This window comes from Rattus norvegicus, chromosome 3 (genome assembly GCF_036323735.1).
Source record: "Rattus norvegicus strain BN/NHsdMcwi chromosome 3, GRCr8, whole genome shotgun sequence".
Taxonomy (NCBI): domain Eukaryota; kingdom Metazoa; phylum Chordata; class Mammalia; order Rodentia; family Muridae; genus Rattus; species Rattus norvegicus.
Genome location: NC_086021.1, coordinates 94,488,284 through 94,513,500, shown reverse-complemented (window position 1 = coordinate 94,513,500; position 25,217 = coordinate 94,488,284). Strand labels below are relative to the sequence as shown.

General features: G+C 34.2%; 1 protein-coding gene and 1 pseudogene across 1 annotated transcript; both read right to left on the bottom strand.

Moving 5' to 3' along the window:
• Positions 1-437: 437 nt before the first annotated feature.
• On the bottom strand, positions 438-1,349 carry Or4c31 (olfactory receptor family 4 subfamily C member 31). The gene has a single exon (NM_001000648.1). The coding sequence runs from the start codon at positions 1,347-1,349 to the stop codon at positions 438-440; it is 912 nt and encodes a 303-aa protein (NP_001000648.1).
• Positions 18,039-18,613, bottom strand: Or4p25-ps1 (olfactory receptor family 4 subfamily P member 25, pseudogene 1; annotated as a pseudogene).

The following is a 25,217-nucleotide window of genomic DNA, read 5'->3' as shown; positions in this document are numbered from 1 at the left end:
TTATGTGCTCAACATGGAGTTTGAAGACAAATTACAGAAACTTATTTTCTCCTTTTTATAAAAATGTTTTTGGGTATTTTATATATTGACACTTCAAATATTATCCCCTTTCCTCCCTTTCCCATACCTCCTCTTCCCCTATTTCTGTGAGGATGCTCCTAGCCACCTGTGACTAAACAATCAATCAGTGAGTACACATGGAGGGAACTATTTTCTCCTTTAACCATGTTGGTTTTAAGAACTATACTCAAGTAATCAAGCTTGGTGGCAAGCACATCAACCCATTAAGCCCAGATTTTTATGTCTACAGACATACATAAGAGATGTATCTTGATTACATACTTTCAGAAATATTGTATATTTCCATCCTATGAATCAAAATTTACCTCTTAAGGAACTTTAATAGAGAATCCTCCTATATTATTTATCAACTGAAGTCATCCTTTACCACACCATATTTTTTTCATGGCATTTTTTACTTCTGCATTCCTTAGAGTGTAAATAAGAGGGTTGAGCAAAGGTGTCCCAATTGTATAAAACACAGATACCATCTTATCTATTGGGAAGGTGGTTGGTGGGCGAGTGTATATAAATATGCAGGGACCAAAAAATATAACCACCACGATGAAATGAGAAGTGCACGTAGACAAGGCCTTTCGTCTTCCTTCCACACTGTGGTTTCTCAGAGAGTATAAGATTACAACATAGGACATAAGAAGCACTATGAAACTTACCATGCATATGGCACCACTATTAGACACAACTAGCAAATTTATCACATAGGTATCCATGCAGGCAAGTTTCAGCAAGGGCTGCAAATCACAGAAATAGTGATCAATTATATTTGGGCCACAGAATGGTAATCTTAAAGCCAAGATAATCTGTGCTGTAGAGTGGATACAAGACCCTACCCAGGCAAGAATAATTAATAAACCACAGATACGTTGGCTCATTACAGTTGTGTACCTTAGAGGCTTACAGATTGCTACATAGCGGTCAAAGGCCATGAGGATAAGCACAAAGATCTCCATGCACCCAAAGAAGTGGGCTGCAAAGACCTGAGTCATACATTCATTGTAGGTAATAATTTTTTTCTGGGAGAGGGAGTCCAAGATCAATCTAGGTGCTGTAGTCGTAGAGAAGCAAGCGTCAGCAAAAGACAAATAGAAGAGGAAAAAGAACATGGGACCCCCAAGTGTCTGACTCATCTTAATGGTTACCACAATGAGAAAATTCCCCAGTAATGTCATAAGATAAAGAATCAAGAAGACTCCAAATATTGCCTTCTGTTTCTCTGGATCCCGTGTCAATCCAAATAGAATAAATTCAGTCACACTGTTGTTATGCATCTTATCAGTGGCTATAGTAGATAAGAGGAGGGTGACAACTGTTTAACCTGCAGACAAAGAAATGACATATTGGGACAAATGTCAAGAAATTGAAATCCCTTTTTCTACACCATAATGTTAGCTTTGCCTGCCTTAGTTATTAAATACCCGAAGAATCTTTTCAAATTTCCACTTGAAGCTAACTGAACTTGGTAATAGCTATTACATTTGAGGAAGAAAAGTATGAATACTGTTCAGATTCTTCATTCCTCTTGATATTCTGAAGTGTTGAATTTGTTCTTTCTTTGAAAAAGTGATTTAATGATTAGAAAACTTGTGAAACATAGGAAAAATCATATGAATCTCTAGGGTGTGTTGGAAGGGTGTAAGCCAAAACATTTTCTTTAACACTTCTTTATGGTTCTAAAAGATGATTTTTTTTCCATGTATGCAGTCGTCACACATGCCTGTTGATCCCATTGCTCATTCTTTCCCTGTGCTCTTGCACATGAAAACTGTAATGAAATGAATCACTAAGGTTAATTATTCCATTTTAATAAAATTCTCAAACAATTCACTCATCTTTTTGTTTATTGTACCTCTCTCATTTAACTTTACACTTCAAAATTTCAATTAATAAAATTTTAATAGCAACTCTTATAGTCCATAAGTCCACATTTTACTGTGGCCATGAAAAAAAATTAGGATGTAGAAATACTTTATGGTATTTATGATCAAAGAAAAATATATTATAATGTTTTTATTACATTTAGGTTTATTACATTAGATATCAAAAATTTCCTGCCTGTATGCTTAAACATTTTTAGAAATTTTTGATTTTTTTAATCTTGAAAAATATTCTATAGAATAATAATAGATACACATAAATGTATTTATATGTATGTAAGCATATCTTCTGGCTTTTCACTCTTTTTTCAATATTATGTAAAAAGCCCCCTTTTTTTAATGTTACGATTTCTGTTTTTCTTTCAATTATGTATTGAAATGTTTTTATTTTATGGGATTGATAAATGTCCTCAGTGTAATTTCACTACATCCCTTTGACCTGTAATTTCTCTTATTATTATTTTTTAACCCTTTTATTTTTGCAGGGTTTTTTCTTCTGTGCGCGCATGCGTGTGTGTGTGTGTATGTGTGTGTGTGTATGTGTGTGTGTGTTTGTGTGTGTGTGTGTGTTTCTGTGTGTGTGTGTGTGTGTGTGTGTGTCTTCATGTGCACGCACATATCTCACTTATCTGAATGCCAGAGGATCTGATTACCTCCTCCAAACATTAGGGCATAGTGCATGTACTTCAGTTTGTTTGGTATGGAAGCAGTGATTTTTTACCTGGTGATAGATTTCAGTGGACAGATTTTTAAATTTTATTCTTCAAAATCAGAAAAATCAATTTAAATTTAAATTATATATAAATATATATAAAATTGGCAACAATTATAGTGTTTGTTTTTACTTTATAAATAATATTTTATAAAACAATTTCTAAAACATAAATAATTTTACCTAATGCTAAAGGAGTCATTGTTATTGGTATATATGAGCTGTTTTCAATAATTTATATAACTTCATTAACTACTAACTTATTTTATGAAAACAACAATTTAAACAAAATATCTGAGGAGAATTAAAAGAGAACTGATTTTGAATTCTCAATTCTTCTAAGCTTCCAGAGAGATCTGATTGTACTTGTATCTATGTTCCTCCTGTATGTATCTTATATAGAAGTGTGGCCTGAATGATAGGATTGATGACTTTTCAGAAAAGGTAAGATTTATGAAAAAGATATATTGTAACTTAATTTTATATGGATTAGTTTATAGAAATACTAATCTTTCTGAAGCATTTTAAGTCTTGAAACTTTCTTGATCAGATTTCAGTCTAACCAAATAATGGCATTTGTAGGTTTAGAAAGATGTTTGTTTTTGTCTGTGGTTCTTTCATTTGCTGTAAAATCTTTGTATGTCATGTAGTACAATTGGCCAGGTTCACTATTTTAATTTAGTACTATACAATATTATTTTAATTATACAAGTCATTATTTACTTTTCTATAATTATCTTTAGTTTCAGAGGATGAATCAAAAGAATTAGAGGAGGTAAAACTACTCAAAACACACTGTCTGTACAATTTTATTTCCAAGAAAAAGAGTAAATGTTTTAAGACTGTACTTTGTTATCATTAGAACAGAAATCATCTACAAATAGTGAGACAGTGCTCAGAGATTGAGAAAATTGAAATTAATTAAACCAATAAATTAAAACCTCAAGGGACATAGGTCAGTTTCCACTCTGATTCTCAAGGTTTATAGTGAGAAACAGAGTTACAGTAGTGTGCACATTGATTAACTCATTCAAACTCAACTTATCTGCCCATTCTACCAAGAGTCTGCCCCACCTGGGAATCCAATCCATTTACATATAACCACCAAACCCAGATAATATGGCAGATGCCAAGAAGTGCATGCTGATTGGAGCCTGATATAGCTGTCACCTGACAGTGTCTGCCAGAGGATGACAAACACAAAGGCAGACTCTCGTAGTCAACCATTGAACTGAGAACAGGGTTCCCATTGGAGGAGTTAGAGAAAGGATTGAAGAAGATGAAGGGATTTGCAACCCCATAAGGACAACAATACCAAACAAACCAGAGCTCCCAGGGAATAAACCTCCATCCAAAGGGTGCATATGGACAGACATATGGCTCCAGCTGCATATGTAGCAGAGGATGGCCTTGTTGGTCAACAATGGGAGGAGAATTCCTTGATCCTGCCAAGACTGGATGCCCCATTATAGGGAAATGTCAGGATGGGGAAGCAGAAGGGGTAGTTGGATGGATGGGTGAACACCCTCATAGAAGGGGGAGGAAGGATGGGATAGGGGTTTATGGATGGGAAACCAGGAAAGGGGATAATATTTGAAATGTAAATAAAAAAATAACCAATTAAAAAGAGGGAAAAAATATAAAACTTGAGCACCACACTGTCCACATAATGGTTATGTATGTTTCAAAAATCTCATTCTACTGGGTTGTTGTAAAGGTTTGTTGACTCAATTTAAACAAAGTATGCAGACATGTTACTATCTACTCTTGTGGACTCCTTTGGTGACTTTCATTATTAGCTCTTTAATCACAGCCTTCCCTTTCATAAGACTTCAAGTTGTTTATTTGTTAAATTCTTGTATTGTTTTAAATCCAAACTTTTTTTCCAAAAGTAGGTGAAATAAAACTATCCATAATGATTTTAACTGTGTTCCTATGGTGGCCACAATATAGAAATGATATTTAAGGTTATTGTTAACTCTAAAAACACGAACATCCTAACTAAATAGCAATTTCATAATGGAATGTTGGTAATGAAGGGAAAACTGAAACAGAACTCCTGCAATAGTGTATTATCCAGTAATTAAATTAATATTAATTACTGGATATTAATTAAATTAATTATTAATATCCAGTAATAAAATTAAAGAAAAGTCATCATTTAAGATTAAGTCAAAGAGCTCAAATTACCCAAGATGCAATCCACAGACCACAGGAAGCTCAAGAAGGATGAACAAAATGTGGATGCTTCCACTCCTTCATAAAAGGGAAAAAATATACATAGGAGGGGATATGGAAGCAAAGTTTAGAGCAGCGACTCAAGGAATGGCCATTCAGAGCCTGCCCTACATGTGGCCCATATATATACAGCTACCAAAACTAGATAAGATTGATGAAGCTAAAAAATACATGCTGAAAGGGACTGGATATACATCTCTCCTGAGAGACATATCCAGAACATGTCCAATACAGAGGTCAATGCTAGCAACAAACCTCAGAACTGAGAACAGGGTCCCCTTGGGGGGAGTTACAGGAAGGATTGAAAGAGTTGAAGGAGGTTGCAACCCCATAAAAACAACAATGCCAACCACCCAGAACTTTTAGTGACTAAACCCCTACCAAAAGCCTATATACATGGACTGACTCAGGGCTCTATCTGCATATGTAGCAGAGAATAGCATTGTTGGGGTACCAGTGGAAGCAAAGCCCTTGGTCCTGCCAATGTTGGAGCCTCAGTTCTGGGGAATATGGGGAGGCAGTAAGGGGGGTGTATAGGGGGAATACACTTATGGGGGAGGGGGAGTGGAGGGGATTGGGGTTTATGGACAGGAAAACGGGAAGGGGAATAACATTTGAAATGTAGGTAAAGAAATATATCTAATAAAAAATTAAAAAAAGAAAGAAAGAAAATTACATCTTAATGTTGTTTTGTGAAATTGAAGGGTTTAATAGACTTAGAGCACATATGCCTTGCTTCAGGTTCATGGTGATCTCTGGCAGCTACATAATTATCAAGCAAGTTCTTGTTATGTGTGATGACGGGAACTATATAACTTGCCTTACTAGACATTGTGGATTGTAACCAGATGAAAAATAAAAAATAATGTCCAAGAAAAAATGAGAAAAAGGTTACTAGGGATGACATGATTCAACAAATACACACACGAAAAATGATAATATAATTCTATCAGTAACATTAAAGCTTAAAGCCACAAGATGCAGACTGACCTGTAAGGGCATTCCATGTTTGACTTCCTCCCTAAAGTCTCCATCAGAGAAGGACTGGAAGTACTCATTCTGAACCACTTTCTAGAGGAATATAAAAGTGAAATGTCTTTCCACTGCTTTATAAAAAGATAAATTACATTTTTGGAAGAAAATGTTTATTCATATTCAGCCTACACTTCCACATTGTTGTTCACCAACAAAGGAAGTCTGCACTGGACCTCATACAGGGCAGGGAACTGGAGGCAGGAGCTGATGCAGAGGCCATGGAGGGATTGCTTCCCTGGCTTTCTCGGTTTGTTTTCATAGAGAACACAGGACTACCAGCCCAGGGATGGCACCACCCACAATGGACCCTCCCAGTCTTGATCGCTAGTTGAGAAAAAGCCTTACAGCTGGATTTCCTGGAGGCATTTCCTTAAGGAAAGCTCCTTTCTCTGTGATAACTACAGCTTGGGTCAAGTTGACACACAAAACCAGCCAGTATACTGGCATAGAGCTCTTAAGACAGTTTTGCTATTGTATGAAAGAGAATAACATAAGACATGAGTTCATTCTCTAGTCACTTTCTTTTGTTTTGTTTTCTGTTTTGATGGTACATGGACTTAAATTCAGGACCTCCTCTGTCTTAGGCAAGGGAATATTTCCAGCGAGTAGCTCATTCACCACTTTTTAAATCTATAAGCATAATTCAATGTTTGGAGCTAAAGCAACTGCTTTCTCCAATTAAGCAATATCTGTGAAGACAACTGGAAAACATAAGAATTATGAGGTTGGAAGATAAAGGGACCGAAACCTTGAATGTGATTCCTCACCTTTCTTGAGGCCACTTAACCCTAATTTGTTACGGCAATAATAGCCACTTTGAAGTAAGCCATTTTTAAGTGGAATTTTGAAGAAGGCATAATTTCTCAAGGAAATATTTAAATTATTTATGTTATTCAGATGATAGCATTTTTTTTATCTAAGGAAATTATTATTCCATGTGCTTTGGTGAAAAAAGAAGAAAATATGACAATATATAAATGAATTATGTGACCTCAACTGGTTTTCAAGCAGAGACATTGTCTCATAGTTCTAATTATTATATAATACAGCTAATGTTACATTTTATCTTAAGATATAATGGCTCAATGATTGTCTTTGACCATATGATGAGCTGCATAAAAATTTCTGCTAGAATACTATGAGCTGTACACATAGAGAAAACTGTTTATGGATCCTGAGGAACACTGTCCTTCCTATGACAGTTTACAGCACTCTTCTGGATTTTAGTATTACCACTTGATCCTTAATGAAGAGCAAAGTAGACTATATTGCGTATCTCCATGGCAATGATGTTGATAAAAGTTCTTTTTAAATTTAAAAAGTTATGAAGTTTCATAATTTATGTGTGTACATGGATGTGTGTGTGTGTGTGTGTGTGTGTGTGTGTGTGTGTGTGTGTTGTGCTTGCGAGCATGTTGTGAGCACGTTTATGGAGATCTCAGGAAATCTAGAATGAATAAGTACTCTGTCTTCCCAACGTCTGTTATACGGATTAAAATCAAGTCATGAGGCTTGATGGCACATGCCTTTATCAACTGAATCATCTTGCTACCCGACTAAATTATTCTGAAAGAATAATTTCTCTGAAGTTACTAAGAAACTTATATCAACTTCTTGAAAACAGATATTTTTCAGTGTAGCAATTTTTTTTTTTACTTAAACCACTGTAGAAAGCCAAATGAACAAATGGTCACAAATAGAAACAGAACTAGAAGGGTTTTGTTTGGTTTGTGACAGTAAGGAAAGTGAAAGGGGAAAGGAAGCTTTTATTTTATGAAGAAAAACAACACAAAAATGCATTAAAATATAATATAAATATTTGTTCAGAAAGCAGGAAAACAAGAACAACAATCTGTAGGGAAGATTGAAACCTCAGATATTGTCTTTTCTTCCTACAGAGATATATATGTAAGCCTCTCTAAGTGTGTGTTTGTGATGTGACATGTTGGTAGTGGTGTGTGTTCGTGTGTGTGTGTGTGTGTGTGTGTATGTGTGTGTGTGTGTGTGTGTGTTATTTAAGCTATTTTAGAATTTTTGAGATTCTGTTATTGGGCAATGTAATATCCATATTCATGGTAAATGTAACATGTATGAAGGTTCACTGAAAATCTGTCAAAATTAAACTCTGAAACAATAGAAATTTCATTGAAAAGTGGTTAGTTGACAGAATTATAGTAAACATATAAGGCACTTTGTATCTGAGTGTTGACAAGGTAGGGACAAAATTATGTATGTATATTAAAAAGTCTATGATGCATGAGGTCAACAGTTTTACAAGTTGAAAAACATAACTAATTCACACAAAGATGTATTTAATCTAATGCTGTGTATGCATTGCATGTCATTGTGTATGTGAGCATGTGTGTTACGCTCGTACATGAAAATATATATGCAAGTTTGTTAACATTTTTGGCATAGCAAGAGTGATTTTCACCTTTTTACAATTCTGTTCCTTCATTTCCAGATATTTTTCCATATTTTTGAGTGCATTATTAAGGTAGTAGGCATGATGCTAACCAATCAGAGCTTCAAGGGACTAAACCACTACCAAAAGATTATACATGGACTGACCCAGGTCTTCAACTGCATATGTAGCAGAGAATAGCCTTGTTGGGGCACCAGTGGAAGGGGAAGCTCTTGCTCCTGTCAAGGTTGGACCCCTAGTGCAGGGGAACATGGGGGGGGCAGTAAGGGGAATAAATGGGGACAATACACATATGGGGGAGGTGGAAGGGGAAGGAATGGGGACTTATGGACAGGAAACTGTGACAGGGAATACTTGAAATGTAAGTAAAGAAATACATCTAATAAAAATAATTTAAAAAATTCCTGTCATCCTATCAAGTTCATGCTTGTTCAGCACATTTTTTTTCTTGAGAAAGCCCAAAATTTAACGTTTCTGTATCTTTCTATCTTCTAAATATTGCTTTTAAAAAATTTTACTGGTTATTTTCATTATTTACACTTCAAATGTTATCCCCATTCCTAGTTAAACCACTATTGCCACAATGAACCCTATTTCTGTGAGGGTGTTCTCCACCTAACCACCCCTCTCAAACTATTGTTTTTTGACATCCCTCTCTTGCATCACTCATTTGTAACCTTAATGTGATGGAAGAGACAAAGAAAAAGATTCCTAATAGCATCTAACTTTGCTTTATGCTGGATTCATTTTCTGAAGACGTTGACATCACTAACATTAAATTGATATGATCCAAACAAATGGAGAAAATATCTTGCTAAAATCAACATAGAAAATGATATAATTCTAATGTTAACGTGTATCAGCTGGTGCTCAAGTCTCATTGACAAAGCTAAGAAATCACCGTGAACTACAAGATTGTTACCTATATTGTCATTCACATTATGATTGTGAAAACTAAATTCTGACCCTTATCTCTCCGTTTCTTTAGAATATAAACTGAAACCCTACCATGTTTATACCTATAGTTCTCTTCAGTAAAGCTTATTTCCTAATAACGCAAATACCCATTTTGCACCAAAGTAAAGAATACAAAAAGTCTAAAATAGTTCCACAATGGTTAGAAATGAAAAGTAGTGAATTAAAATGATGAAATTGTCAAAAGACAAAAACATCTCTAGAGACAGAATCTCCTTCACTTGACATAGTCATGGTTTTTAAGAATCAGATAATGACTTGCTATAAAAGTTACTGGAATACATTGGTAGTGTAAAAGAAGGTTGCAAATATCACTTTATAACATAATAATGACTCTGAAAATAAAACCTGTCAAAGAATCCAGAAACTAATTCTGTGTATCTAAGATTTTATGACCACAAAGAGGACAAATCCTAAATAGACTACATCAAAATGGCCTTTCTTCCCACAGTCAAGGTATTAATGAAGATGAAATCCAGTAATAAAATGTGCCACATGTCAAAGTCAAACGAAAAATACTATATAGTCTTTTCCATTAGATTCCCCCAAAAGACACCATCATCATCCATGAATCATTAAGTAGCCTAAGGTTTTTAATGCACTGAAATGAAAGCACTTCCTCAAGACAATGAGAAGCATTCTCTCTTATTTGAAAGACAATGTGGTCCCTTGACCTACAGCCTCAGGAAGACACCTTTACCATCCTGCACTGGCTTAAGGCTAGCTTAGGGAAACTTGGAGAAGGAAAGACAAAATAATTTTTTGCAGATGGTATGATGTTAGATCTGCAAACTCCAAATGTTTACAGGGTGGAAAGAGCACAACATTTAAACTTCATGAAAACAAACCATGAATATAGCAGACCTAGGATACAAAGGGTATTATTGGCCCTAGAATTATTAGTATTTACTTTTTTGTACTTCAATTCAGAAATTTCTTGATGCATGCCTACTACCTTAATGATAAATTACATTGTTTAGACTATGGTTTGGGCACAACAGTTTACAGTTATTCTTTAAAATTTCATGAAATGTCATAGAAGAAATACAATAAACCATATTGGGATGTATGCATACAGAGATACATGTTTATATATCTCTCTATTTGTATTTCTATTTCTCCATCTGTATCAGGTATATCATCTTTATGTATACTTCTCTCCTTATATTCATATGTAACACAATTGCTATAAGATATATATTATCATTTATATGTATATATAATCAAATTTGTTAAGTCACACAGAAAACAAATTTGAGGATCCTAGGGATTCTTTAAAAAAACATCAATGACCTTTAGGAATATGACTATCTTATGTTTTTAATCAGAAAGTGAGAACCAACTTTTAAGTTTTCCTTTACCTTCACTTTTCATACACATGCATCCTCTTTGTCTCTTCTTATCATTTTTCTAAATGAGTGGGCATGTGAAATGAAAGGAGTCACATGCTGTAAGATTATTACTGTTACAAAACACAGTGATTGAGGTACTCATTATGGCTGACAACATCACTGTTCCAGCCATGGCTCACTATGTGCACTTCATGCACTCCATGTAAACAGATTTTCTTAGACAGACTCTTTAAAAGTTCCATGTGGTACAGCCTGATAACATTTCGTCTTCCAAAGCACCTACTCAACATTGTTCTCTGTGGACAGAGAGCCCAATGCAAATACTAATTCCTCAGCACTGCCTGAGAAACTACACAGGAGAAGGCCTGTAATACTAATACACTTCTTTGCAAGCTTTGTGTGTATTTGTTGAGTTATGTCACTTCTGACATATCTTTCTCTTATTTTAGTCTGAGAATTGTTAATTTATTCAGTTTTACTGCACCCAGTGAACAAGTGTGTGTTCTTCCAGTGTGAACACAGTATAAAAACATACTGCTGTCATGAAACAATAGTCAGAGAAGACCCAGAACCAGATCCCAAATCTTTGTGCTCGAAGTATTCTAACCCCTTTCTCTCTTACAGCAATTATGTTATAGCTGCTATTATACTTTTGAGAAGAGTCACATCACAATTAAAATAATATCATTGTTATAAAGAGTCAGAGGAGGATGATCATGAGGCAAGCCGGGGAAAACTTAAGGAAAAGTTAATAAAGTTCTATAAAGTATTTTATGATTTAAGTAGAATTGGATTTTTTGTTTGTTTGTTCAGTTGGTTGATTTTGTTTTTGTTTTTTTCCTTATATTAGCTTTTACATTGAACCCAAATGTTGAATTTTAAACAGAAATTTATTCTGGACACTAAACTAACAGTAGTCTCATCATCATCAGATTCTCTCCCAGCAGCTTTGGTGCAAACTGACTGCCTATCCTCAGGCCCCATATCTATTCTTGTCCTGACTCCTCATTTGGCAAATAAGTCTGCAAAAATCTACTTTCATAAAAAAACAGTATAAGATAAACAAACACAAACTATTACTAATATGTTATCAATGTAGAAAATGTGATTAGGTTATATTAGTTTTTAGAGAATTGAAAATGAAGATGAGGTAATTGTGAATAGCAGAAAAGAGAAATAGTTTAATTAGATTTATAAACTTACCCTTTCTTTTGGAAATGAAGACTGTTCCCAATGCATTGCTCATAGTTTACTCTTTCTGTTTTGATTGATTGTGGTCATGAATAGTATGCAAGATAATCTGCACCATGTAAATTAGATTTGAAACTATGGAGAGAGGAAAAACTCCACAATCTTGTAAAAACCAGAGTTAGATTCTACCATGAAGGGCTAAAAGAATTTCTCTCTCTCTCTCTCTCTCTCTCTCTCTCTCTCTCTCTCTCTCTCTCTCTCTCTCTCTCCTTCTCTCTTTCTCCCTCTCTCCCTCTCTCCCTCTCCCTCTCCTCTTTCTCTATTAAATAATATATTCCCAATGCCCACTTGACTGTAGAAATATATTTCAAAATTCATCTTTGAAAAATTTCCTAGGAATATATGAGAAATAAACACCTGTTATTTCCACAAAATATTTATAGGTATATGGTAATATGCACAAATACCCAGTCTCCAGAGGGACAAAGGCCATGCCCCTTTCTACTCACCCCTGAAGCATTTGCTAAATGAGCAATTTAACAGAACTAATACACTAGAATAGCAACTACGGATGCAATCATTCCCAGGAAATCTTGTCACAGACATATTGTTTCCCCTGCACCTTCCTTTTTATTATAAGGGATGTTTGTCATATTGTTTACTGAATACTCTGTCCAATAATGCTGTCAAAGTCACATTAACATTTAGACCATGGAAGAAATATAAGAAATAATCTTTTTAAGTGACAGGCAAAATCTGAGCACTGTTTAAGATTAATATATATATTATATATAATCTTAATATATATATAAGTAATTATATATTACTTAATATATAATTAATATATATATTATAATCTTAATATATATGTATATGTATATGACAGAATTGAGTTTTAGATCGACCATTTGAATCTGGAGCTGTATATATATTTTGTAGTAAGTTTCTAACTATAACAGTGAGAAAGGGATCCCTGTTGAAGGAATCAGAGAAAGGACTGAAAGAGCTTGAAGGGCCTCGAGACTCCATATGAACAACAATGCCAAGCAACCAGAGCTTCCATGGATTAAGCCACTACACAAAGACTGTAAATGGACTGACCCTGGGCTCCAACCTCATAGGTAGCAATGAATAGCTTAGCAAGAGCACGAGTGGAAGGGGAAGCCCTTGGTCCTGCCAAGACTGAACCCCCAGTGAATGTGATCGTTGTGGGGAGGGTGGTAATGGGGGTAGGATGGGGAGGGGAAGCCCATATAGAAGGGGAGGGAGAGGGGTTAGGGGGATGTTGACCTGGAAACCGGGAAGAAATACTCAAGTTAATAGAGAAAAAAAAGTGTTACTATTATATTCAGTTATATATTTAGTTATATATCATTATATTTAGTTATATATAACTAAAGTGGAATACTTTAAAGTAAGATCCATGCCCTTGATCCAGTCCCCAGGACCACATCCATATACACCCAGACATAAATAATACACATGAATATTAAAGTGTACTAAATTACTATGAATGATTAAATTTATTTTTTACTAATATAAGTTAAGGTGATTAGATGCGTTTAACAGATTAAGAAGTTAATACTGCAAATGTTAATTGTTTGGAAATTTTATAAAAGAATTAAATGGACAAAAAGAAAGAAAGAAGGTTTAAAGGATTATATGTTTGTTTTATTCTAGGTATTTTGAATATAATTTATATAGAATAAAGTAAAATACGCTAAAATCCATAAAAAGATAAGTTTATAAAATTAGCATAGCATATTTCCACTACAATGCTATAAATCTAATTTATATTTGAAGGACTAGAATTTGGTCAGCTTTTTTTTTATCTTCAGTTCAGCAATTTCCTATCTTTTTTCCTTGATTTTATTCCTTAACTATGGAGTCTTACTATATTATCCTTTACTCAGTACTACAAAGAAGTTGTTCCAAACTTTTGTAGGTTCTTAGAAACACATGTGAAATCTCACATGTGCTACAAGAGTGCATTCAACTTATCCTCTTAGTGTTTAGGCATTCTGATGATCTGGTGAATGATAATTATTCTAAATTTGAAAAGAATTTAACTTATGGAGACACTATATTAAATGTGATTGTATCCTTACCAGTGCACACAAACACTGTACCTAATAATATCTATAATGCCTGTTAGTCACACATACTTACTGCTATATGAATTTCTTACAAGGTTGAGAAAAATAGTAAGAGCTTATTTGTGTCTTCTAAAATTGTTGTGAATGACCATAGAAATGATATGATAACAATGTTTCAAAAATATGCAATGTGTATGTCAATATTATTTTTTCTTTTCCTTTTTTTTTCTTTTTTTTTTTTTTTTTTTTTTTTTTGGAGCTGAGGACCGAACCCAGGGCCTTGCGGTTGCTAGGCAAGCGCTCTACCACTGAGCCAAATCCCCAACCCCTTATTTTTTCTTTTCTTAATTACTTTTTACTATTTCTCCAATGCCTCAGCTATCATGTAGTGCTGCTTGCTGCACTATAGAATTTATATATTGTTAAATACTGTATCCAAGAAGGCAATATTACAAGACAAAATGAAATGTCATTGGACCAAATAAAAATTTTTAAAGACTACTAATATACAATTCACATGGGGTCAGTTTAATCTAGGAACAAAGTAGGAAATAAAATGAAATAATAAGAACACAGGCTCCTAATTTACAACAACATATATACAAATCAAATTTTGCTAAGTCTCCCTTTTAGTAGATTATTAAATTACGTATATTCAGAAAATTTTCAGATTTTAATTGAATTACCTAGTGAATTTGGATATGCATACTGGACCTTTGATGTTTGAAACAGCAATGACAAAAATACATATGGAAAACATTTTAATATATTGTGAAGGATGAGAAAAAATCTAGAGGTTTATTATATTTTGTAACTCCTGCTTCACATGATCTTGGCATAATCAGGGCAACTAGATATTTTCTCTCTTCTTTTAATATTTTTATTTATGGAAATATTTTTTCTTTTGTGTAACAGAATTTGTAAAGACTCATAACTCTTAAAGTCATGAGCATTGATTTTGTTTTGCTATCCACTAATCCTAAACAGTCTTTCTATGTAGCTATGGAATAAAAGCTACCTGAAGCCAAGCTCACTGAGCAAAAGATACAGAAGTGCTGAAAGTGTAATTATAAATTGTATCTGTCTGATGGTAAATGGTGTTATACAACTTTTATACGTTTGCTGCATTCATGTTTTGGAACTGTTAATTTCATTAGTATATTTATAGCCTGAGTTGTTCAATCTTGTCTCATTGAGATATTCTAGTGTTCTCTGTGTATTTTGACACCAATTCTCACTCCTTGGAGAGTAGCACAGTTACTATCCTAACAACCATTAATTCTTCATAGTTCTTTATCAATGGTGGGTCCCTCCATCCATATTGACATGTCAACTAGTGTTATGTAGCTATGGAATTAAAGCCACCTGGTGGAGCACAGTTGGTTGAGCAAAAGATAAAGAAGTGTTAAACGTGTAATTATAAATTTTATCCATCTCATGTAAATGGTGTTGTACAACTTTTATATGTTTGCTGCCTTCATCTTTTTGTAACTGACAATTTCATTAGTATATTTATAGCCTGAGTTATTCAATCTTCTCTCATTGAGATATTCTAGTGCTCTCTGTGTGTTGTAGACACCAGTTCTCACTCCTTGGAGAGTAACACAGTTACTATCCTAGCAACCATTAATTTTCCATAGTTCTTTATCAATGGTGGGGCCTTGGATATATTCCCTCCATCCATATTGACATGTCAACTATTGTTACACTTGTACAAGTCTTGTTTAATGGAGTAGATTGTTAAGATATCATGAATACAATTTCCCTGTAATAAATAGAAATTCTTATCTAGAAGCATATGTCCTGGTCTTTTGACACTTAAAATTTTTCCATCTAACTTTCTACTGTGTTCCTTGAATCTTGTGTTTATGACTTGCAATGTATCATTTTGGCTCGAGCACTATACTTTGTTGTTCTCTATATTTTCACCAATATTTTTAACTTTTTTAAAAAATATTTTCATTTTTCTTTCTATTCTGAGAACATAATTACATCTCTTCCTTCCCTTTCTTTCCTTCAAACCGTCCCATACAACTCCCCTTCTTATCTTTCAATCTATCCTCTTTTTCATTAATTTATATTGCATAGATATCCTTTCACATTTTCACAAATAAAACTACTTAAACAATATAATGATACTTACATGTATATTTATAGTGTGGCCATTGATATTTGATAACTAATAGATATGCTTTTCCCTGGTATAGATTATTCTTCATACTCTAAATGTTCCTACATTTTCTATAGTTCTTTATGGAATGTTGAGACTTGGTGGTACACTACCACTCCTTTCTCCCTATCTCTTTTACTATGTCTACTGTAGTTCCCCATAATTTGCTACTGTTTAGGCAGTCATATTGGTGAAATCTTATACTATATTCTGAATTTTTCAGTAGATAACATATCACAGAAAACTCTAATTTTCTAGCTCTTTCAATATTTCCAATCCTTTTCGATAATATTTCAGAAGCTTTAGGTGTGGAAGTGATTTTTTGGTGTATCTATTGAGAGATGGCTCCATAACTCTGAATTTTGACTGGTAGTAATTTTCAGTAATTACCTCCATATCTTGTAGAGTGTTTCTTTGCTGAATGTTAAAGACTACAGTTACTTGTATATACAAAGGGTAAATTCAGATTGTTGTTTGGTATTATGCTGTTTTAGTTCAATAATAGTGTCAGGTCCTTCTCACTATCTAGGAGTTGACTAGCATTGAGCAGTTAGATAGGTTTGCAGTGTTAAGCATGGCTTTCTTCTTATGAAGTGGGTCTTATTCTCTATTACAGATCTGCTGTTTACTACCAATGTATACATGCCACTACTCTATCCCACTACTCTATCCTTTATGTTATTGAGTGGTGCTAGTTGTTGATTTGATTCATAGCTGAGCAGAAGTGATGGCTGCATTTTTGTTTGTTTATTTGTTTGTTTTGTTTTTTATTTTTCTGTCTGAAACCAGGAAATCTAATCCTGAAAGAGGAGTCATTTCAGTGTGATCCTGTTTAGTGGTCTTTGGGACTGTTTCAGAAGTACATGGTTCCTTCATCAATAAGCAGTTACTTTTCATCTCTTGGAGCAAACTACAACAATAGCAAGATGATGTGTATTTTGAGAGTCTCTTGGAGAGTCCTGGCCAACTACTTACTACATATTTTTGATATGAAATCTTCAATTTAAGAGGCATTTTTTCTCATTCATTATATGATTTCTTGGCATTACCTCACTAAAAGAGAAGGGTAGAGCAGAAATGTCTAGAGGGTGACGGAATATGATTGATGTGACTATAGCAAGAAAGACTGTTTAAATGGAGGAAAGGAACATTGAGAGGGGCGACAGGACAGAGGAGAACACAACTGAGAAAGAAATAAGAACAAAGAAAGAAAAAGGAACATAGAGGCATCCAAGTATAAAAGCATCCAAATAAAACCTTTTAATACAATAAATAAGACCACAAAAACAACAAACAAATTTTTTTCAAGAGAAAAGAGTTTCTTAGGAGTATACATCAGAACATGAATGAATCACTTTTTAGGTGCATAGTTCAGGACTATTCTATATGAAATGATTTCCTCAAATATGTGATCTTAGAGGCTTGAAACTAATAAATGTTTACTCAAAAGAAATAAATCTATTATGTATCATACTTTTTGCCCCACAGGTGGAGTATGTTTGATTAGACCTTGATATAATTTAGTTAACACTGTCACCATACAAGATTGATTTACATACTCTTATTAGAATAAAAAATATTGATAAAATGTGTTTTGAAAACTATATTTTATTTATAAATAATGCTGAAAATTTTTGACCATCATATAAGAATCAAAATAAATTAAATTTGATGGCTCTGCAATAGCACAAAAATTTAGTATAGTTTGTAGTCACCCTTCCATCACCCCACAAAGTATGATATGAAAGACATTACTCATTCTCAATTGGACAACAATTTCATTTATGATTCTCCAATTCCATCTACTCTTCTCGTTATGAATGAGTAATTGATATAAAATAGTTAAATCCTTGGACCTCTTCTTGTACTACATGAATTTGTTTAACATATTACAAATAAGCTATATTTCTCTTCTGAAAATATCTTTGATGACATATGGTTTTTATAGCAATTTCCATCTCTATATTTCTTAGATCATATATAAAGAAGGTGAAAACAGGAACAATGATGGTGTAAACTGCAGGAACATTTTGTCCTCAGGGAAAGTGGTAGGTGGTATAAGGTAGGAAAAGATAGAAGGTTCAAAGAATAAAATAACCACAGATATATGGGACCCATACGTTGAAAGAGCTTTCTGTCTCTCCTCTGCCGAGTAATTCCTTAATGTGAACAGTATAACTACATATGAATGAAACAAGAGAACCAAGATTCCAAAGTCAACAACTTCTAAATTGGCAACAATGAAAACTCTAGTAAAGTAGGTGTCAGTACTGGCAATGTTCAGCAAAGGGAAAATGATACTGTAATAGTGATCTATTTCAATAGGGTCACAGAAGAACAAACTATTAAACAGAACTGAGAAAAGGAGTGCTTCCATCCAACAACCCAGTAAGACCTGGTCAGGGCATGGCACCTGGGTACTGCTTATGAAGACCATATCATGAAGCAGCCTACAGATGGTCATACAATGAAGTATGTACCTTCAAATTTTTATTATAAAATTTAGACATTATATGATTTTAAAATCATCTACTAAAATGGTGAAAAAACATGGAAATATGAGAAATTGATTGATAGTTTCAAAATGTAGGGAGATGTTTAAAGCCATTAAAGTACAGTGGCAATTCAATTTCCAATATTTTGAAAAAAATATTTCCACTTATTTAAATTTTATTTAAAAATTAGGCAGATATGTAACTCTAGTATCATGAATAATAGTACAAGCAGGTGAGAAAAAGCAGATAAGTTATTTCTACCAAAAATATGGTATGCCAGATTAAATGATGATAACCAAATAAAGTAAAAATATTCAGTCTGATTTTCAATAATACCTGTGTCATGAGTTATGAATTTGCACATATTATTATCTAAGATCAATTAAGAGTCTAGCTTTTGACATATGTGTCTCTTGGGTTATAAATTTCAGTGCAGTTCCATGCCCTGGAGCTTGGTCAGGGTCCCTGAGGAGGGTGCTTGAGGATGAATGACTCAAAGTCAGTGATGGTTTCCAGCTGACATGTCTGTGTTCTGCCCAAGATGGCACTCTGAACTAGATAGCTCTCTACTTGAGATAGCCCTCTGCAACAGATAACTCTCTTTTAAAGACCAAAGCCCAGTCTTTATTTTGCATAAGATATTTTCTTAGGAATTAAATATCAATTCAATCCCTTTTTCTCCAAGGTTCCCTTTGATTAGATGAAAAATCAGAATTTTTATGACCTTATCACCTTGACACTAAAACAAGGCCACATGGCCAAAGCTGGTGAATTCTGCTGCTTGCTAGGACTGGAACTTGGGCCCACTGTTCTATTATATTATCACCAGTTTTTCTGTTTTCCAACTCCTTCACTCTCTAAGCTTGGATGTCCTGTAACTTATTCTGTAGATAGACCTAGAACTCAAAGATCTGCATGTTTCTGTCTCCTGAATTCTGGGATTAAAAGTTAATTACCACCATGCCTGGATTTATGCTTTTCTTTACCTAGAACTTGCTCTGTTCCAGAATGACCTTGAACTCATAAATCTGCTGGTGTTTTCACCAAGGTTTAAAATTATATAAAACCATGCTTGGGACTAAACTTTTCATGGCCATAATCGCTCAAGATCCATATCAAAAGCCTGTGTCTTTCAGCCTAAATATCTGGATCAGAAGTTGCTGAGGATCAACCTTGCTTGGAGATGGGTCCTGAGAGAAGGGGTATTTGGGAATGGTGGAAATAAACAACTTGAAGTGAAATGGGGAATCAAAACTGGCAGGTTATATACTTCATACTCGGCTCAAGACAGCTTTCTAGCTTGCTTTCTCTCAGATCTGCTTTCCTTTACTCTGATCTGCTTTCTCTAGCTATTTCTATATAGCTCTCCCTATGTTCTCCACTAGAGAGTTCTCTAAGCGATTTTCTCTTGCTGTTCTAAAACGTTCTCTGAATAGGTCATCCCTTACAGATCACAAGCCCAGTCTTTTATTCTTTGTAACAATCCGGTCATTAACTTCAGGTTTCCTTTTCGTTATCCTATGAATTAGCATCCTGTGACCCCAGCCCTTTGTTCTTAGAATGCATCAAGCACATATTTTCTTTTAACATGGAAAAGAATTCAGAGATCTCCCTGCCTCTGTTAAGCTCAGATAATAAACTAGCTGGGTAGGGCCCCAACATGAAATTAGCATTTCTACAATAGCTGAACCTAAATTTCATCTGTCCCATGCTGTCCTCGAACTCAGGAATCTGCTTATCTTGGTATCATTCTGACAAGTTGGGTCATAGAGCAGTTGTGCTTGTTCCTTTAGATTTGAAAAGACTCTCACCATTCATATTGCATCCTAATATTTTGCATAGTTGATAAATTATATATTTTATACCCACGTTTTTAAAATATTATCTGATATCTTCAATTCCTTTTTCCTTGCACTTTAAATTCTTGTTATATAGTTGTTTCACTTGGTTGGTTAAGTTACAACAATATATTTTATATTATTTGTGACTATTATGAAGGGTGCTATTTTCCTAATTTCTTTTTCCACCATTTTCATTTGTATAAAGGAGAGTTAGTGATATCTTTGAGTTAGTGCTTTATCCTGCCACATTGGTGAAGTTGTTTATAAGATGTAGTAGGCGTTCTCTGGTAGAACTTTGGGGCTTGCTTATGTATCCTATCTAACCATCTGAACTTAGTGATACCTTTACTTCTGTCTTTCCAGTTTGTATTCCCTTGACCTACTTTTGTTCTCTTATTTCTCCAGCTATGATTTTAAGTACTATATTGAATAGATAGGGAGAAAGTGTGCATCCTTGTTTTGTCCCTGAACTGGAGGAATCCATATCCCTGATCTCAAACCCTGCTATAGATCAATAGTGATGAGACCTGCACAGTAATGGTACAGAAATAGACATGTTGATTGATGGAATAAAATCAAAGTCCCAGATAGCAACCCACATACTTATGGACAGTTGATTCTGGACAACAAAGCCAAAACCATAAAATTGAAAAAAAAAAGAAATCATCTTCAACAAATGGATGTCTTAATGTAGAGCTTGCAAATAGATTCATGTTTATCTACATGTACAAAACTCAATCCAAGGGGAATTATAGACTTGAACATGGGACTGAATATACTATATAAGAAAAAAATTTAAATCGCATTAAACACAATGGTATAGGGGAAAATTTTCTGAAGAGACCACCAATAGATTAACAATTAGATTAACAATTGATGAATAGGATCTCATGAAACTTCGAAGCTTCTTAAGACAAAGGACACTGTCAATAGAACCAAACAGCAACCTACAGATTAGGAAAAGATCTTCCCTAACCCCACTTCTGGCAGAGGACTTATATCCAAAATATTTGATGAACACAAGAAGTTAGACTCCAACAAACAAAATAACCCAATTTTTTTTATATAAAAATGGAGTTCAGAGCAAAACAGAGAATTCTGAACAGAGGAATCTCTAATGGCCAACAAGCACTCGAAGAAATGTTCAACACTCTACATCATCAGAGAAATGCAAATCAAAACATTGGAATTCCGTCTTATACCGATCAGTAGGGCTAAGATCAAATCTCAAGTAACAGCACACGTTGGCAAGGATATGAAGAAAGGGAAGCACTCCTCCCTTATTGTGGGAGTGCCAACTTGTACAACCACTCTAGAAATCAATATATTTGTATGGCAGAACCTTCCCCTAATGAATAATGATTATTTTGTCTGGGTGAATATGCAAAACTTCTGGGTCAAGAAAAGGAAGAGGGAAGGCAAAAGAAAGGAACACCCTTTTGTACGGCAGAGAGATAGAGGTATAATGTAGAAAATCGGAGGCTGTTAGTTCAAGTGAGTCCACCAGGATTCAACTTTAGAAGGTTTTTAACATAGATTAGTTAATGTGAATGGGGAACCGGAAGGGTTCATTATTTGTGTTGCAATTACTCAATTAGTTAATAAAGTAATTGAAATAAATTTTTATTGTGTTTAATTTCTTCCTCTAAAAAACAAAAAGAAACCTTGTGTAGTCCAGAAATGACACTGGGTTTCTTTTGGAGGAGTTTCCAGTTTCTGGAGAGGAAAAATAAAAACCTGTGTGTGTGTGTGTGTGTGTGTGTGTGTGTGTGTGTGTGTGTGTAACTGTTTATTGTATTACTGTGAGAACTATGCATAACTGTGGAACTATGTGCTATATAACTGTGTGAGAAAAGAGAGAAATAGAGGGACTACAGTGTGGGGAGAGAAAGAAGGGGAGGAAGGAAGCAAGAAAAGTGGGGAAGGATAGTATCAGAATGACCATAAGAAGTATTAGAAATAGAAATATAGGCCCATGATCATGCTAATAATTTCCATGTGACTACATTTAAATAGTCATAAAAAGAGTAAGTGCACTCTTTTTTCTTCCTTAATTGAATGATTTTTGATATGAGCCCCAAAAGAACAGAAATAAGAAGAAATATACATTATTTGCTTCCTTATTGATAAGTGAAACTCATACTGTGTCATTAAAGTAATAGATGAATAAAGATAAAGAACAAAAATTTCTTATCAATGAAGATTGATAAAGAATGATTATATTATACATATGTATATAAATATAAATATATAGTTTTTGTCAATGCCAAGTCAATAGAATGTTTACATCTCTTAAACATCTTAAACATCTCTTTGTGTCCAAGTTCAGCCATTATTGAAGACACCATTATTGAAGACAAGTCCCAAATTATAGCAAGGAGTGCAGAGGTTACATTAGTGAGAGATCTGAGGTAGCCTAATAACATGTACTTTCGTAGTGAAGCTCAGTAGTATTTTTCAAATACTACATAATACCTGTAGACCACAGTCAAGGTCATGGACAGTCCCAAGTAGGATGTTTCGTTAGGTAGTAAAATGCTAAGGATTATCTCGGTAGACAAAATTAAATTTGGGACAATCTAATAGATTAAATGTAAAAATTATCAAATAAAGAAAATAACTAGCACAAATTTTTAATTATTCTGGATATAAAAATAAACTGACTAAAGATATATAGATAAACTTATAAAGATATAAAAGTAAATTTAATAAAGAAACTGTGAAGTCAGCCATAAAAGAATATGCATGAGGAACAGTAAATGGACACAGAAGTCTTTCTTTGTGTGTATGTGTCTGTGTGTGTGAGTGTGTGTGTGTGTGTGTGTGTGTGTGTGTGTATTTATAATAATTGAAGAAGAACCTGCCATAAAGATGAGAGGGGATGGGGTGGACATGGGAAGAACTTGAAGAGGAAGCATGTAGGATGAATATGATGTATAATATTCACAAAAATAAACAGCATTAAAGAATAAATAGACATAAAAATAATTTAGCACATTTACTCTTAACTAAATATCATCTGACTTTATGTGTCATGTGAAATTGTTCAGGTAATTATTACGCAACACATGTTTCAAATATATACAGCATATTGCCAAGAAACCAAGCTTCAGATTCTTGATGAAGGTTCAAACTTTCAGATAATGTTATTTGACCAAAATATAATTAAAATATACATGTTAAAATAGACTTTAGAAAATATTCAAATCTGAAACTTGATATAATAAACTTCTAAGTCATCCAGTATTCAGAGAAGGAAACAAAGGGAACTTTTTTGCATTTTCATGTGAGATAAAATAACTACAATATATTAATTAAGAGAATGGTGCTATGTCAGCATTTATAAATGAATATACAAATAAAACCTTTACTTAGAAACTCATTAGATACAATTGTAAGTTCATCAAAATGTGTACTGTATCATAGAAAGAAATATAAAAATAATGAGCAATTTTAAATTTAATAGAAAAGAAAATAAAGAGGAAAAAATCATACAATGTAGAAATGAGAATTCAATAAAATGGATAAACCTCAAACTTTGCTGGATTCTTTCTAATAGGCACCAAGAAGATGCCCATCACAAATATCCTAGGAGTCATGGGCCTGTTTAAAGGGTTTGTATGATCCTGATTTAACTTTTGTACCTGGAATCTGTCTAGAAAATTGTCCATTTATTCCAGATTTTTCCGGTTTTGTTGAATATAGGCTTTTGAAGTAAGACCTGATCATTTTTTGACATTCCTCAGATTCTGCTGTTATGTCTCCTTCCACTCTGATTTTACTTATTTGGAAACTGTCTCTGTGACCTCTGACTTCTGGCTAAGGGACTATCTAGCTTGACGATTTCCTCAGAGAATCTGTTTGTTGATTCTTTGAATAGTTCTTTTTGTTTCTACTTTGTTGATTTCATCCCTGAGTTTGAATGTTTCCTGAAATGTACTCCTCTTGGGTGTATTTGCTTCTTTTTATTCTAGAGATTTCAGGTGTGCTGTCAAGTTGCTAATGTCTGCTCTGTCCAGTTTCTCTTTGGAGGCCGTTAAGACCAGATGGGCTTAGTGCAGAACTCTATCAGACCTTCACAGAAGACCTCATAGCAATACAGTATGAACTATGCCACAAAATAGACACAGAAGGAGCACTACCCAATTCCTTCTATGAAGGCAAAATTATACTTATCACTAAACCACATAAAGACCCAACAAAGAAAGAGAACTTCACACCTATTTCCCTTATAAATATTAAAGAAAAATACTAAAACTCTCACAAAACAAAGAACATATCAAAGCAATTATCCGTCATAACGAAGTAGGCTTCATCTCAGCGACACAGGGATGGTTCAATAAATGGAAATCCATCAACTTAATCCACTATGTAAATACAAATCAAAATAATCCTGAGATCCCACCTTACACCAGTCAGAATGGGTCAGATAAAAAACTCAGGCAACAGCAGATTCTGGCAAGGATGTGGAGAAGCAGGAACACTTACTTCTCCATTGTTGGTGGGATTGCAAATTGGTACAACCACTCTGAAAATCAGTCTGGAGGTTCCTCAGAAAATTGGACAGTCCACTACCTGAGGACCCAGCTATACCCCACCTGGGCATATACCCTAATGATTATCCAACATATAACAAAGACATATGCTCCACTCTGTTTGTAGCAGCCTTGATTATAATAGCCAGGAGCTGGAAAGAACCCAGATGCCCTTCAACAGAGGAATGGATACATAA